The sequence below is a fragment of the Neopsephotus bourkii genome, unplaced genomic scaffold (genome assembly GCF_033783945.1).
Source record: "Neopsephotus bourkii isolate Nb327-2 ecotype Australia unplaced genomic scaffold, CSIRO-AGI_Nbou_v1 NB_1638, whole genome shotgun sequence".
Taxonomy (NCBI): domain Eukaryota; kingdom Metazoa; phylum Chordata; class Aves; order Psittaciformes; family Psittacidae; genus Neopsephotus; species Neopsephotus bourkii.
This window is the reverse complement of record NW_026902113.1, coordinates 7,186,236-7,202,051: the sequence shown is the minus strand read 5'-3', so window position 1 is coordinate 7,202,051 and position 15,816 is coordinate 7,186,236. Positions and strand designations below refer to the sequence as shown.

Sequence of the window (15,816 nt, the reverse complement as noted above, 5' to 3'; positions counted from 1 at the left end):
TAGAAAGGGAGCAAACCCAGGTATTCAGAGGAAGTATTTAAAGTCAGGCATACTGACCATACTTGATTTAAGCATAGAAATGGATCAATAAATGTATATTGGAATTTAAAAATGTAGTTTTCTTCTCACGCAGGAGTTTTCATGGGAGAGTGCAAGCATGTCTTGTGCCTTCAGATTTAATCTTTCCTGTATAAAGGGGGCCTACAAGAAATCTGGAGAGAGACTTTTTACAAGGGCATGTAATGACAGGACAAGGGGGAATGGCTTTCAAATGATAGAGGATGAACTTAGATATTAGGAAGGGTTGTTTACTGTGAGGGTGGTGAGGCACTGGCACAGGCTGCACAGAGAAGCTGTGGCTGCCCCATCCCTGGCAGTGTTCAAGGCCAGGTTGGACGGGGCTTTGAGCAACCTGGTCAGGTAGAAGATGTCCCTGCCCATGGCAGGGGCTTTGGAACTGGATGATTGTTAAGGTTCCTTCCAACCCAAACCATTCTGTGATAAAACGTCATAGCTGGGTCATGAAACTACTCCAATGCCGAAAAAATCTTCAGTTCTTCTGAATAGAAAATGTGTGTCCAGATGATGTTGTGGTTATTAGTGAGATCCAGGTTGACCAAGGAACAGTTCCTGTAATGCAGCTGGTCACAAGGGGAATACGAAGATGAAAGTGGTGGATGTAGACACACACTGTTGGCCCCTAATTGACCACAGTCAACTTCCACAGTGAGTGGAAATCCCTGTTCAGAACAGGAAACCTGAGAGGCTTGAGCATGCACAAAGTTAATGGGCAAACAAGTGGATGTCTCTCCACTCCTGCTCTTTGAAGGTTTCCTGTTTGCTTTGTTAATTCCTGGTTGGTTCAATAATATAAAACTTATGCAACATATGCAGAGACAGATTTCCCATTAGACTCGTACTGGCTTAGTTGATAACGTTTTCAGTTCATTAACCAGAGTGCCCCAGTGCAGAGTTCTGCTCGCCATCCTTGGGCACTGCTACTCCTGCACACCAGCCTCCACAAGGAAGCTGCTTAACAGTGCATCCACCTATGTGGCTTTGGAAAGAACACCTCATGCCCTGAAAAACAAAAAGCCATGTTTTTCTACACATGCATACCCGACATTGTCTTTTCCTCTTCTACCCCAGGCTGCCTTTTCATGCTAACCAGGTCTGGAAGTAACGTGGCAGCGACAGGCTACGGGAGCACTGGTGCTGCACCTTGCAAAACCTGAGGTTTATGTTGACCCCTGCTCAGACAGAGATTTGAAAAGCTGGGAGGAGGGGTATCCTTAGTTAATGCGGAGAAGTGGGGGGAGGAGTTCTCATGGGGTTTCACGCAACAGCTGGCTGCTCTGAAACGTCCTTTGGAGGACTTAGCCTTTTTCCATCAACTGCAAAGAGCACATGGAAGATGACTAAACTTTTACTTTGTGAATGCCACCTTTCCTCATCGTCTTTAATGGCCTCTGAGTACAGGTACTTGCATTTGGACATTTTTTGTTAATTAAGTCTCTCAATTAGCTTCTTAAAAGCCTTTATGAATTTCGACTTAAAGGAAGTAGGTTCTGAAATGAGAACCATCCAACAAGCGATTTCCTGGAGAAAAGAAGTATTGCAGGGATGTTATACTGCACCAGTGTATGCCTCAAGTACACTGCTCTAGGGGAAACATGTCAGTCTTAATATTGTCCCACAGAGAAACTAGTAGCTCTGAATCACCCCCAAGAAAATCAATTCGTTTTAAGACTTGTCAATAAACTGATATAAGAATCTCTTCCTTTTTTCAGGATAGAGATTATTTTTTTTTTTGTAATTATATGGCACCTTACTGTTTTTAATCTACTTTAAAACTGGTAGTTAAAATGAACAAACATTACTAAAAACATTGTGTGCATCTCTTAAATAATGCACAGAAGGTAAATCCTAGAGCAACGGTTTCTGAGTGACAGGATAGAGGATTACATTCACTGGTGAAAAGGAAGGATATCAAAATGAGATGCTTTGCCACTAAAGAAGGGATTTGAAAAGAAGACTAATTAAAAAAAGACTAAGACTAATTGAAAAAATAGAAACAAGGCTCTTTAAAATGCTGCTAGAATAAATTATAATTTAAGAGACATGAATGTGACTGAACAAAAGGACACTAGGAAAGCAGGGAATAAATCCAAATTAAATTTTTCAAGATGCTGTTTAAGCAATAGCGCATCTTCGCGATTTAGAAATTTGACCTAACACAAACAAGGGCAACTGATCACTCACAGGCGATGTGTACAAGGTTACATGAGCTGTACTGGAATGTGAAGAGCAAATACTTACACAATTGCAGTTGGCTTTATGTGTATATCAGATACATGAGACCTCAAACTGATCTGTTCGATATTAATAAGATTCCTAATGAGACAAATTATCATTTTGGATCAGTTTCCATTTAAGAGGCTGTTGGGATGGAGGCCTATAAGGATGCTGGGGAGGGACACTTCATGTTGGGATGGAGGCCTATAAGGATGCTGGGGAGGGACTGTAGTGAATAGGACAAGGGGTAACGGGTTAAACGGGAAGTTTAGATTGGATACAAGGCAGAAGTTCTTTACTGTAAGGGTGGTGAGGCACTGGAATGGGTTGCCCAGAGAAGTTGTGGCTGATCCATCCCTGGCAGTGTCCAAGGCCAGGTTGGACAGTCTTAGGTGACACAATTTACTGTGAGGTGTCCCTGCCCATGGCAGGGGGGTTGGAACTAGATGATCTTAAGGTCCTTTCCAACCCTAACTATTCTGTGAGTCTATGCTTCTGCCTGGGGATTGCATGTTCCTGGAATTGACGATGAGCTACTCTGAGAGGAGAAAAATACAGAAACAAAATGGAGATTGAATTGTTGTACATTATGAGATCTAAATAGTACAGAAAATCTAGAGAGTTTGTGGTGTCATGCTCTAAGACACCTTTTCCAAATGTTCATAGCCGATGAAGGGTCTGGAGGACACGTCTTAATAGGAGTGGCTGAGGGAACCAGGGGAGTTTAGTCTGAAGAAGAGAAGGCTCAGGGGGGACCTTACCACACCCTTACAGCTATGTGAAAGGAGGATGGAGTGAAGATGTGGCTGGTCTCTTCTCCCAAGTATATGGTCCTATCTCCCACGTGATAGGACAAGAGGTAATGACCTCAAGCTGTGCCAGGGGTGGTTTAGACTGGATATTAGGAAAAATTTATTCACCAAGAAGCTGGTCAGGCATTGGAATAGGCTGCCCACGGCAGTGGTGGAATGACCATCCCTGGAAGTGTTCAAAAACCATGTAAATGAGGCCCCTAGTGACATGGTTTAGTGGTGGTCTTGGCAGTACTGGGGTTGGACTTGATGATCTTAAAGGTCTTTTTCAACCTAGTTGATTCTATGATTCTATTCTAAGGAAGACTGGGATCAGGAGGGTGATGTTGGATCATCTCACATTTTCCCTAGCACAGTAAATGACTTGATAGGTAATCCTATCTTTATTCATGGCTATGCTGCTTAATCTCCATGTTAGGAATTGTGCTTATTGCGAAGGGTCATGGGATTTTGTTAGGAAAGCTGGTGGGAGCAGAGACAAGAGGAGGTCAGTGCACAGTAACAGCCAGCCCCACACAGCATACAGTTGGTAAGAAATTCTAGCTTTACTTCCCAGGTCCAGCTCCCTTCCCTTTAGGATGCAGGCTTGAGAGAATAATGTTTATTCACTGAATACTAAGAAACTAACACAGCGATTAAATTATTAACAACACAACTACAAAACTAAATAAAATTCTTAAAACTTGTAGATTACACCAAGTGATACTGCATTACAGTCATCCCCCGTCATCTCCCCACTGCCCAGGATCAGGGTGCAAGCCTACCCCTCTTCACTCCATGCTCCCACATCAGGTAGTTTGGACACGGAGTAGTTTTGATAAGGAGTCCAGCAGGATGGCCCTCCTGGCACAGGACTCTGCTGTATTGCTCATGTGAAAGGAATTAACTCCTTACAGGCATTAACCACTGTTTCACTGTTGCCAGCAGTTGTGCTTGGTACAATAGCTAGGCATACTGTTCATCTGAACACCTCAGAGATATTTGCTGTTAGACCACCTTAGAGGTATTTTCTGTTGGTCTGGCAGTCCCTTTTGGCATGTGCCATTTCTGGCTATCCCAGGTGGTTATCGTTTTCACTGCATCAGATAACCATCCCAAGCTTGTTACCGAATTATTTTCTATAGGCTTCAAAATTCAACTCCCCGTCCCCATCTTCCTGAGTTTAGCTGATCGGATTTCAATATCAAAATAATTTAAGATTGTTAAATGTCAAATGTGCCCATAGATTCTGTACTGTTCCATGACATTTGCCAAGCAGCCAGTATGCCAGGCAGGCAGTACAGAAGAGGCAGCACAGTCCAAATGTCTTCCAGAATAATTAATTTCTGGCATTCTCTATTTTTGACATTCCCTATTTCATTCCATACATTACTGGATCAATATGCTCAGTGTCCCAAACTAACCTGCAGCACATGCAGACTGATGTAATTGTGTCCCTCTAGAATTACTTTGGTTGCAAAGGTACCCCACAGAATCCATGCAGCTTCTGAACCTGTCCCATATTGTGCTCAAATACAAAACCCCTAATTTACTTTTTTCATTTTTGCTTATTCCACACCCTTTTTAAAGTAAAATCAGTTACTTTTAAAAGGATTGTTAACAAATACTCATTACTTTTCACCAAGCTTTTGAATCTGTTCCCATTGTCTTGAAGATAAATGTTAAAACTGCCTCAAGATCTTGAGGGAAAGCACATGCCAGCAGCTGTTGCATGTTTTTACACCTTTAACAAATAGAATGAAGATCAGAGGAGCTGGAATACTTTAACAATATTCCTGATGTGCTGACCAGCACATGAGCCCAAGATTTTCCTAGTTCACGTTAAATCCAAACAGCTTTGTGCTTGTCAGCACTTCTCTGGAGTGACTGGTCCTCATAACCATGATGCTGTCCATGTAACCTGCCTCCACATCTGTCAGGTTTCTGTCAACAATGGCCAGGCCAAGCTGTTCCACCAGTTCTCTCCCTTTCCTGTAATCCCTTTCTTCAGCAGCTCTTGCTACATATGATTTTGCAACTCCCTTCCTTACCATCCTGATCCTGCTTCCACTTCCAGCATCCCCACACACTTGGAGCTGATCCCAAAGTGATCCCTCTGTGGTCCCTGGGCACAGCTCCATGCACCAGTTATTCTGTGTATGTCAAGATCTGTGGTCACTGCTTCCTCCTGTTCTAATACCCAGCTGAACACACACGCACTTGACCATACACAAGCTGCTGACACTTGGGCATTTGTCTGGGCCATTCTTTCCCATCAGCCGTTAGAGGCTCACGGTCTTCTCAATCCCTGATCACTCCTCTCAGTATTTTTCCATCATCTCCTCAGCAGGCAAGGCCATAACAATTGACCCTGCCTCCTACAAAGGCACTGCTCTCACCTTACCACCCCCTTCGCCTCTTCACACTCAAATATGCGACCCTGAAACTGCCCACCCACACCAGCCACCTGCTTTGCTGGTTTCTCCAGGCCCGCTCCTTACAGGGCACCGCTCTCCAGTGCTGCCCAAGCCTTACCCTTCGTCCTGCGGGGTTTATATTTCCAGGGGCTCCAGGCTCCGCAGGCCTCTCCGCGTCAGCCTCTGGCGGCCCCGCCGGACCCTCCTGTTGCCACCAGGTGGCGCCGAAGCCCCGCGGAAGCCCGGACGGCGCCGGGACAAGAGCGGCGAGGCAGAGCCCTCCGGTTCTGGAGAGAAACGGGTTTTTTGTCGTGCCACGGGCTGTGCCAGCCCCGGGATCCTACCGACGGCAATGCTGCAGTAAGGCTAAAAATTGCAACCTTTAAAAACGTTCAAGAACGTCCGCGTTCATGGGGACCAGCCCCGCAAAGCAGAGCCCCGGCGGTGCCTTTCTGGATGGTCCTTGCTGCTACCCGCAGCTGTCAGGCGTTAACTGAAGTTCAGAAAACAGCATTCAATTTATTTATAAATAAATACTCGTTGCACCACCCAACAAGCTGTTTGAGCCCTGTAAGTGCATGGGTTCAGTGAGCAGGGAGAAGTGACACCCTGGCAGGGCCCTAGGTATGGGTTCCTGCACCCACCCGAGCACCTTGCGACAGACACCGACTCGCCCGGAACTGCAGACGGGCAACATTCAGGGTTTTTATGGCTCGAGGAGGATCCCGCCCAGAAACAGCCCCGCCAGTGTAAACACCACGACCGACGCGTTCTGCGAGAGCAGGATCCGCTCTGCTCGCTCCCTGCGGACAGCACTCAGCAGCGGGACGCTGAAGCCTTTCGGCGCCCGCGGTAAGGAGGCGGTGGCGGACGCTGGGGCCGCCCCTCTCCCGCCCACTGCGGCCCGCCCAGGGCCTTCTCGCCCGCCCGTCCGGGGCCGGCTCTGCAGCGGCGGCTGGAGCTGCAGCCGCCGCCACCCGTTGCAGCGCCGGCGCTGATGCCTCCTGCGGTGGCCCGGCAGGGAAGATGGCGCCGTCCCACGTTCTCAAGTGTTGCCAGAAGGTGCTGGCCTGGGTACCCGTGGCCTTCATCGCTCTGGTCGTGGCCTGGTCCTACTACGCCTACGTGGTGGAGCTGTGTGTGTGTGAGTGGACGGCATGGGTCGCGGGCGCCGGGGACTGCCAGCCAGGCGGGGAGGACACCTCGCTACCCGCCTGCGCCGGGGCCGCTTACCTGCGACCCGGCGGATTTTTTTTCCCTTTGCCCGCTTCACGCTTTCCCTCAGGCGGGCGAGAGAAGACACCCCTTCCCACCCCTAAAACGCTTCCTTTGGGGATGGGTTTACCTGTTGTCCACTCGCCTAAGGCGCCCTCCCCAGAGCCGCGGGTGAGCACGGTGGGAGCCCGCCTTCGGGCGCCTCATGGCGACGGGGTCCCGGCCCGGGGTCGCCTGTGGAGAAGCGAGAGACTGGGGAAGAGGAGGCTCAGGAGGGGAGTCCTGGTCGCTTAGTTTGGGGACAGTCTGCTCAGGGAGGTGGTGAGGGGCAGGGACCGCAGCAGCGTCCGGCAGTGCCCTCCGCAGCCCTGTGAGGTCTCTTCCCCTCATATCTCCCCGGGAGAAGTTTCCCCTCTATTTTTTTGTTATTATTCCGGCTTCCTGTTGTATCAAATAACTCTTTGACGACTTTGTAAGTGTATTTATTCCCCCCGCCCTTACTAATTAAGAAGCCCAGTGTCACTGAAGCTTAATGAGGCTGAAAACATCCCACTAAAGCGGGCAGGAGAAAGGATTTAAGGCTTATGGGGTTTTATGAGGCTGCGTCAAGGCTTTCTGGACGAGGGCTCAGCGTTATGTAAATCTGGCTTGCAGGAGGTGTCAGTCAGGATATTTACCCTTTTCTGTCTTTAGGAGGATGCTGGCTTTCTCCGGGCAGGGTAAACAGAGTGGCACAGTGATGCACATTATTTGTCAGACTTAGTTTCCCTACACTGTTTTCAAGTTTTAACAAGGAACCCGTTACTGTTTGGCATGTTTAAGTAAGGAAGCTGAAACGAACAAAAAATCTTGAAAGTATAAAGAACTATTTTGAGCTACATATAGGTCTATGTAGTGTCTGTAGGCCCTCATACTTCTTGCTATTAGTATAAAATATGTGCTCTGATAGCCCTAGCTGTGAGTAAAAGGCTTGCATATGCTTTCTGTCTGGGCAACCTTGCAAAGATATCCTTCCATTAGAAATAATCAGTTACCTTTTTCTTTTTTTTTTTTTTTTTCCTGCAGGACTTGGGGTTTTAGATAACTTTTCAGAATGCCCATGGTATTTCACAGCCTTTTGTGTTAGCTTTATGTGGACTGGAACTCAAACCACAGACAGTTACTTGGACTTAAAATAGTAGAAATGTAATTCTAAAATAACGCTTTTTGAGGTATTATGCAAAATGTTGAAATGAGAGAGTTGCAAATATGTTCTTGTATCCAAAACTTTGCAGATTATTATGGCTTAGTTGTCTGTGCAAGTAAGTAATACCGGTTTTCTGGGAAAATCATGCTTGCAACTATAAACATTTGGAAACAAGTTCTAGACAGTATTTTAATACTGATACCAGTGTTTTAATAGGTCTGCAGCATGGGAGGTTGGAGTAGTCCTGGGAGGGGCTGTGTGAGGTTATAGACTCATATTGTACAGGCGTGATCTGAAGGTTTTCTGGATCCAGTACAAGCTAACTGGTATGACAAAGCAGATTAGGACTATGCATTTCTTCTCTTAATGAAAGAATGAAAATTTGGAGATTAAGAGACTCATCCAGAGTCTCACAGGTGATCACTGGCTGAATTGGGAATAGAACCTCGACCTCCCAGGTTCCAGCTGAGTGTCTTGATCATCTAGTGGGTCAGGGCTGGGTGCTGGTGAATAACTTTTCCTTTCCAGGCATAGAGGTGCTACAAAGAGCCCTTCAGAGCTCATTAGGGTTTCATTTGTGTGAAAATTATTGCACAGGTTGGCTCCTGTTAATGCAAGAACTTTCGCATCTATAAATCAGGTTTCTAGACATCTGGAATTTTCTGCTCACGAGTCAGCTTCTTTCTTAATGTCTGCACATACAGACTATTAAGGACAAAAGTGGTTATTCAGTAAGAAAATTACTGATTTTTATTGTTGTCACTAAATTTTACTGTTGTTACCTGTCTAAATCATGCTTGGTGACCAAGGATTTTATTTTTCTTTGTATTTTTTTCTGTTGAAGATTTTGGGGTAGGGTTTTTTGTTTGTTTTTTAACCTGTTGAATTTTGTTTACACCTCATAAAAGGTCATCACATCAAGGGAGAGGAAACAGGTTTGTGGTTGGGTATTTTTGGTGGTGGTTGGGTTTTTTTGTGTTTTTACTTTATGTACTTTTCTGTTACACTGCTGTTGAGTTCACACCAGTGTGGAGAGGATTTATAGCAAAATGCAGCATTTTCTGGTTCTTGGCAGGTGTATTTACTTTCTCGCAGTGCTGCTTATGTTTTAGTTTTGTTTGAGAACTACTGCACTATGTACTGTGACAAAGAACAAGGATGTGCTCTTAGCACAGTTAATGAATGAGGCGACACTTGTCTGCAGAAGTTCACGTACAGTGGGTGCAAAAGCAAGTCTTACGGCTTGTTGAGATTCTATGGCTTTGGCAGAGGGCACAGTGTGCAGCTGATGTGATGTGTGCCTGGGTAAAGGAAAGACAGAGGAAGCAAAGCTTTAAAAAAGAGCAGACACAATAGAAGATTTTGAGTAAATACTGAGAGTAAAAGAGAAATTGAAGCTGCCCAGACCAGACACCAGTGGGTTGTTTGTTTTTTTTTTTTTTCAAAGATTCTCAAAGGTTAGGTTACTATTAAGGCGTGAAGCTAACAAGGAAACAGGAAGAGAGAAAAGCCTGCTTTTCCAACTATTTTTTCTGAGGTTTTTTTCTCCTTGTAGTCCCTGCTCATATGTTACAAGTTAAACATATATTCAGTTAGTTAATCAAGTAGCAAGTCAATGTAGTATCATAAAATACTACTAATAAAGTAAAAGATGGTAAAATTGTGCTGATTCTTTCATCACATCACCCTTTTTCTTTCAGTTTTGCTTCTTTGCTGCTTGCCCCACCCTCCTCTGCTCCAGTGCTTACATGTTGCTTAATGTCTTGTTTTTGGTGTCTTGCTCTGTAATTCTAGTATGTATTTACTTGATTATGCTTCTTCTACAACCCTAAATTATATTACTTACATACTGGCTGTGAACATGGGGGATGACTGGTGTGCATAAGATGAAAGGAGATTCATAAGCTCGTCTATTGTTTTCCTCCAGTGGAAACTTCCAGCTTGGTTATAGCTCTCTGAAGCACAACAACCAGCTGTTGTATGCTGGTGAGCACTGGCTTATTTAGGCTATAGTTGCTGTCTAGTTGTGATATATCAGGTAAATTGGCTATTAAGCTAATTGGAAAGGTGAAAACAACCATTTGTCACCAAATGTGTGGAAGTTGAGGGGATGTCAGAGTTGAAAAAATCTTTGAACAGGTCTAACTGAAAGAACTGCAAAAGATTGGGCAACATCCCATTCAGATTTCAGTTTAAATGTTTTGAAGCAGAAAAACACGAACGAATACATTCTTCCTAGATTTTTTCTTCTTTTCACACATAACTTGCCCAGAGCTCAGTTTGCAAGAAAACACATGTAGAAATGCATGAAGGATGTAGTAAAATAGCTTTTCATTAGTTTATATCAATTTCATGTGTTCTTTCTTGTTATCAAAACATGTTTTGCTTTTAACATTGCCTTCGTAAACAATGGCTTTATTATGCTGTTACTGAATTGAACTGACTGTGTGTGCTTAGCACATCCCTCAGAAGCCCAGAAAGAGTTGAGCTCTTCTCTCGTGGTTTGTTTTCACTTATGGCTGACTTGTATCTTGTTGCTTATCCCAAACATTCTCGTAGGTGATGGGCTGTAATACAGACTGGCTAGAGGCTGGTCAGAAGGCACTGTTTAGACACAAGTGATAGGAGTTGGCTGGTAAAGCCATCCTGTTTCCTTCAGGCAACCCTTTTGCTAAAACACTGGTAGTACAGTCTGCACTGAGAAAAAGAGAATTTAACTTTGGCTGAGTTGTCTGCAGATTGTAGCTAGGATCTATTGGCTGGTTTTATTTAAAAAAAAAAATAAAAATGTTCAGGTTAGGGTTTTACTTTTATAAGAAGAGCTGTATGTTCTGAAAAGCACCATCATGGCTCTTAACCTGGGCTGAGATTATAAGGAGAATGGCTTGGTTTATGGATTTGCTGGTCTTGTAAATGTATGACTGTTTTCATGTCCCAAACTCCACAAAGTATGGAAAAACATGATTTTGAAAGCTAAGGGAGTAACTAGTTGTGTGTTCTTTTCATAGCATCTATTTGCAGAAAGGTTTGCTTTTTTTAATCATGTCTAACGTGTCTAAAATCCTGGCAAACGATGCAGTATGTAATTTAGAATATTTTATGTTAATTGATACAGACTTAGTTACTCCTGTTCCAGGAGGCTGCAGTAGCTCCTGTCTGTAGGGAGATAGCTGTGATTTCCCCAAAGCACAGTCCACATGAGAAGCACATGGTGATCTGTTGTAATGTTCCAATTTGAAGAGTGTTGCGTAAACAGAGAGAAGGTAATTCCATCTGCTTCCTCCATAAGAATTCTCTACTGGAAATGCTTATGTAGTAGCTATCAAGCAATGGCAAGGTGATATTAACAGCACTGTGTCAAGTAACTTCTGATTTCAAACAACAGAAAAAAGCTGAAGTATCAGCACTAAAGTACATTTGCATGTTAAGCATGCTAAAAGCATTCCCATAGGAAAAGGTTACCTTTCAAGAAAAGGAAGAGCAAATTAAACAGGTTACATTATTAGTAACAGTTAACTACATGCCTCTTCTGAACTTCCAAATAAAGAAATGGAACTGCTTCGGATGCTTTTATTTGTGCTGCAGTGTCTCAGCTCATCTTAAATAAGAACCTTTTTGTTACTGTAAGTAGAATTCCCATTAAAGTGCTCAGACTGAATACAAATGTATTGGAAAACCAAATGCTGAGTTCGAGTAGAAGGATTATCTATGTTCTTACATGGTGCTTTGTGCTGTATTGGTCATCTTGATTTGTAAGGACGTGTGGGCATGTGCCCCTTATATGGCATGACATCTGCTCTCTTGGCAGCCCTCTAATGAAAGAATGGTTCCAAGAGCCACAGAACTAGTCAGTCTGGTTTCTCGGGGAGTTGTCTTCTGTCTGCTTTCCCTGCTCTCCTGCCAGTGGAAGGAATCCATCCCTCTTCTCCTTACCAGCCCTCTATATGCATTGCCCACCCAGCCCTAGCCCTCCATCAGCAGTTTTTCCCTGTATTTGCTAAACCATTCCTGACAGCTCTGCAGTGGTTGTATCCTTCCTCAATCTCTAGTTACCATCTGGTCAAAAGAAGTGTGGTACAGTGGACAGTCTGGGGCTGCTCAGCTTGCCAAGGGGACCAGGCAGAAAATTAGTGCCTGCGCTCAGAGCATTCCTAACAGGGAGTATGGGCTTGTCTCTTCTACCCATTCAGCAGCTTTTATGAAACTTACTCATATGTATTTAGTGTGAAATCTACACCAGGCTTCAAAACTTGACTGAAATTGGTCCATGGGCGGCATGGCTTTGGGGTAGGGGTAGGGGAAGGGGCTTAGGGGAAGCCCAGTGCTAACAAAGTATCTGAGCAGAAGCAGGAGCTCTCCATGTGGCGTTACTCTTATTTGTTGTAGCTGTGGTCACATGTTGCTGCAGCACTTCTAATCACCGTTTAGATGTGGTCTGTAAAGCTTTTATTCCTGGTTTGAAAGGGCTTGGATAGTATGAGTATTTAAGTTTATGAAAAATAACTTATCTCAGTTTTTTTCTCTGTTACCAACAGTAGGAGCTGTCTGTATGCCTCTAGAGTTAGAACTAAAAAGTGACTTTCATTTTTAGTCAGAGATTTTGTTAACTTCACCACTTACTAATCTCCCGGTTTTCCTTCAAAACACTATGGATAAAAGGACTAGAATGTCAAGTGTATGTTTTCAGTAGGCATTATTTAGAGGTCCTTGACCCTCTGCATACCGTGAACCTCAGGTTCTGCTGTCTACTGAAATTTAAACTTCTTGTCTATCAGCTCATATTTCTATGAGTTAATGTAGACATGCTTTCCATAAGCAAAGAATTCATGGTGTTACAAAGATGTGTATCTGAGCTGAGTTCTCATACACCTGTGAAACACCTTGGATGGCACTGTAAAAGCTTTTACTTCTGGAATGTGAGATTGCCTGTGATGGGGGAAAAAAACAGGAGTAGAAAAAATCCTAGTTGTGTGTCTGAAATTGTACCTGTAAATGCTGAGGGTTCATGGCATTCATTTTTCACCCATTCAATATGTCAGTTTTTATCCTGCTCTTTTTGTTCAACAGTTTCCTACAACTGGTAAGAGTTTATTCTGGTTTAACATGTACTTTCCTTACCAGTGTTGCAAATCATAAGTGCCTGAGTTTCCTGAAAAAAGCCTTTATGGAGTTTTCAATTCAGTTGTTAAGACTTCCCCACCCGGTTCATGTTCTTCCTGTAACAGGACAGGAGTATGCATTTTTCTGTCATTAGTATGGGTCAAATTTAATAGAAGCATTTGAGAAGTAACCACAGGCCAATTTTCTGTGTAAGCTGAATCTTCACTAAGGTGAAACAGGTATAAAAGGGACAATTCAACTACAACAATCACATTTGTTCTTTTAGCCACTTCCTCAATATTATCTCCTGCTGTCACTGAATTGTTTTCTGTGGGATATGCTTAACCCCTCTTGTCCTGGGTTAAGAGAAAAATGCCAGACTTTCCCTCCTGCTCCTCACCACCATCCTCACTGGAGTGCCTCCTACATAACCTTTGATGACAGTATTCTCGTATATGTGCAAAAAGTCAAGTTCCTCCTCTGCAGCATTTCAAGCCTCTGCTTTTCCTTTTTTTTTTTTTTTTTTGAAAGACCGAATGCCTCATCAGTTCCTTATTCATGTTCCTTGTCAACTATTAAAACTGTCTTACAAGACTGTCAGAGAACTAGATCACAAGAGCAGCATGTTTTGCTTTTGCAGCTTCTGCGGCACTCTCTCTGCTATATATGGTGCAGCATTGTCTTAAATGTGAAACGCCAGAACCATTTTAATCATCTGACTTACAAAGAGATCAGGGAGGTAGCTGCGTTTGGGGGTGGGGTTGGGGGGAGTCTGTTTTGTAGGGGTTTGGTTTTTTTAGCCTATTTGGGACCAAAAAAAAGAGATGAAAGTCATAATTCATCTGGATTTAAGCAAGCTACATCTACAGAGAAAATGAAACAAAACTTACACTAAATCTAAGTAGCCTGATGAGGAACAGACATTATTTGTTTCAAGAGACAGGTTTTTGCAAGTTGGTTTGCATTTGTTTGTGATTGACTTAAAACTCATGTTAAGTGCCTCAGCTATTGACTTGTCATAGTGTGAAAGCAGAAAACCTGTTATTGTGCCATTCTTGACACGTAGTCGTTGCTTTCAGTTGTGATGTCTGGATTAAAAAAGACCCAGTGAAGTGAAGTCTATTTTCACAATGCTGGGATCGATGGTACCTGAAGGTTTCCATGTCTGTGGGCTTGTGACATGCAGATTTACCTAAACATTGCAAAGGAGCTCAAAACAGAGCAAAATTTGGTTTCTGCTGTGTTTTGAAAATTCCTGTGTCAGTAACATGCAGGTCTTTGTTTACAGTATCTGGACAAGGATGCAAATTGTGTGTAGGATTTTTGTGGGGATGTTTTGTGTGTGTTTATTTTTGTCAGTTTAATCTGCTGCTCCTTATGATTCATATTGTTGGTCTTAAAAAATAATTACTTATTTCTAAAAGCTTAAGTTCAGCCTAATAATTACATACTGAGTTACTACTTGCTGTGTTGCAGGGTAGATACTTGTTGAGATAAAGCTAAAGCAGCAACTAGTGCAAAGGGTAGGGTTCAACTTTTTATAATTTAAACAGATTACGAGTTTAGACAAAGGGAAGCCTAAAGGCCATTAAGCACTAGAGTCAGTCATTTTCTGTTTTGTGCAGTGTAACATTCTCAGACTTGTAAATATCCTGTTTCTCATTGCTTCCCACACCTGCAGAGCCACTTGGGAAACACTACTGCCAGGGAGCCATCAGTACTGCAGACAAGGATCTGTTTATGAGCAGAAATTATGGTCTAGGAAGGCTGTTGGTTACACACAGGGCATCAGGTGCTGCCATGCCTCAGCTGCCTGGTTTTGTGGTAGTCTCATTTCCAGCTGTGTGACAGTGCTCTCCTCTTGCTGCATGCCTTCTCTGGAATCTTTAGGCAAGTGACTACAGCTCCTGTTTCCATCCCAGTTTATGTTTCTGTGTAGCTTCTTGTGAGGCGGCAGGTTTAAGGGTTTGGGTCACCTTGCACGTAATCACAAATGTTTAGAAGTAATCACTTGCCTGATCTGATTTTCCATAACTCAGTGTGGTTCCTGACTTGCATGTTAAACCAGTGGTAGTAATTTTTTGTTCTTCACAAACATTTCCCATGAGTGACCACGCTCCAGTACTTCACCTGCAAACACAAATATTCTTGCAACTGTATTACGATATGTGATATCCTATGAAGATGACAGCAAGAGTTTCTTCTTTTAGTAGGCGTCATGCATGCATCAAACTCCAGTCATTTATTGCTGGGGAGTTTGCCAGTCCTGCTGTGTTACATACATCTAGTGCTTTGCCATGGGAGCCCTAGTGCATCTCTGGGATATAGTAGGCAGCACGGTTTCTTCCCTTGGCAGAGGTTGCATTAGGATTTATAGTATTTCAGGTGACCTCTTTGCGGAGTCCTGAGTTAATGCTTTCCAAGAATATGCAGTGGACTGGCAGCAGGCAGGTGAGCTTTGAGGGTTTTACTTATTTACTGGAAGCAATATTTACTGAAAGAGAGCTATATGAATGATAGGCTGTGCTCTTTTGTATGCTTGCCTCTCTGAGTACTCTGAAGTACTTTGTAAGTTTTGGTATAGATCTTCTGGTGTATCAGAAAATCCCTTTGCAGTGGCTCATGCAGTTTTTGTGCTGTTACTTTTTCATGTTCCAAAGTGGTCTGGTAGTTAAATGAGACCTGGTGCAACAAAAACACCTCCTTTTGATCTTGTCCTCTAGCCAAAACTTTGTCCTGTTATCCCTGATGGCTTTTCCTCTCTGCAGCATACTTTTGTTGTGTTCTGAGGAGTCTGGATATTTCTTCCTTT

The 15,816-nt window shown here is 43.5% G+C and overlaps 1 protein-coding gene across 5 annotated transcripts in view; it reads left to right on the top strand.

The window, feature by feature from the left end:
* Positions 1 to 6,375: 6,375 nt before the first annotated feature.
* ZDHHC20 (zinc finger DHHC-type palmitoyltransferase 20) overlaps positions 6,376 to 15,816 on the top strand; it is a 45,425-nt gene continuing 35,984 nt past the window's right edge. For 4 of the 5 annotated variants that reach the window (XM_061374593.1, XM_061374592.1, XM_061374591.1 and 1 more), the window contains exon 1: positions 6,376 to 6,647. In XM_061374593.1, coding sequence (XP_061230577.1) covers positions 6,530 to 6,647 — 118 coding nt within the window. In that variant the 5' untranslated portion in view covers positions 6,376 to 6,529. The remainder of the gene's footprint in view (positions 6,648 to 15,816) is intronic. The other variant, XM_061374590.1, reaches the window with a different exon arrangement.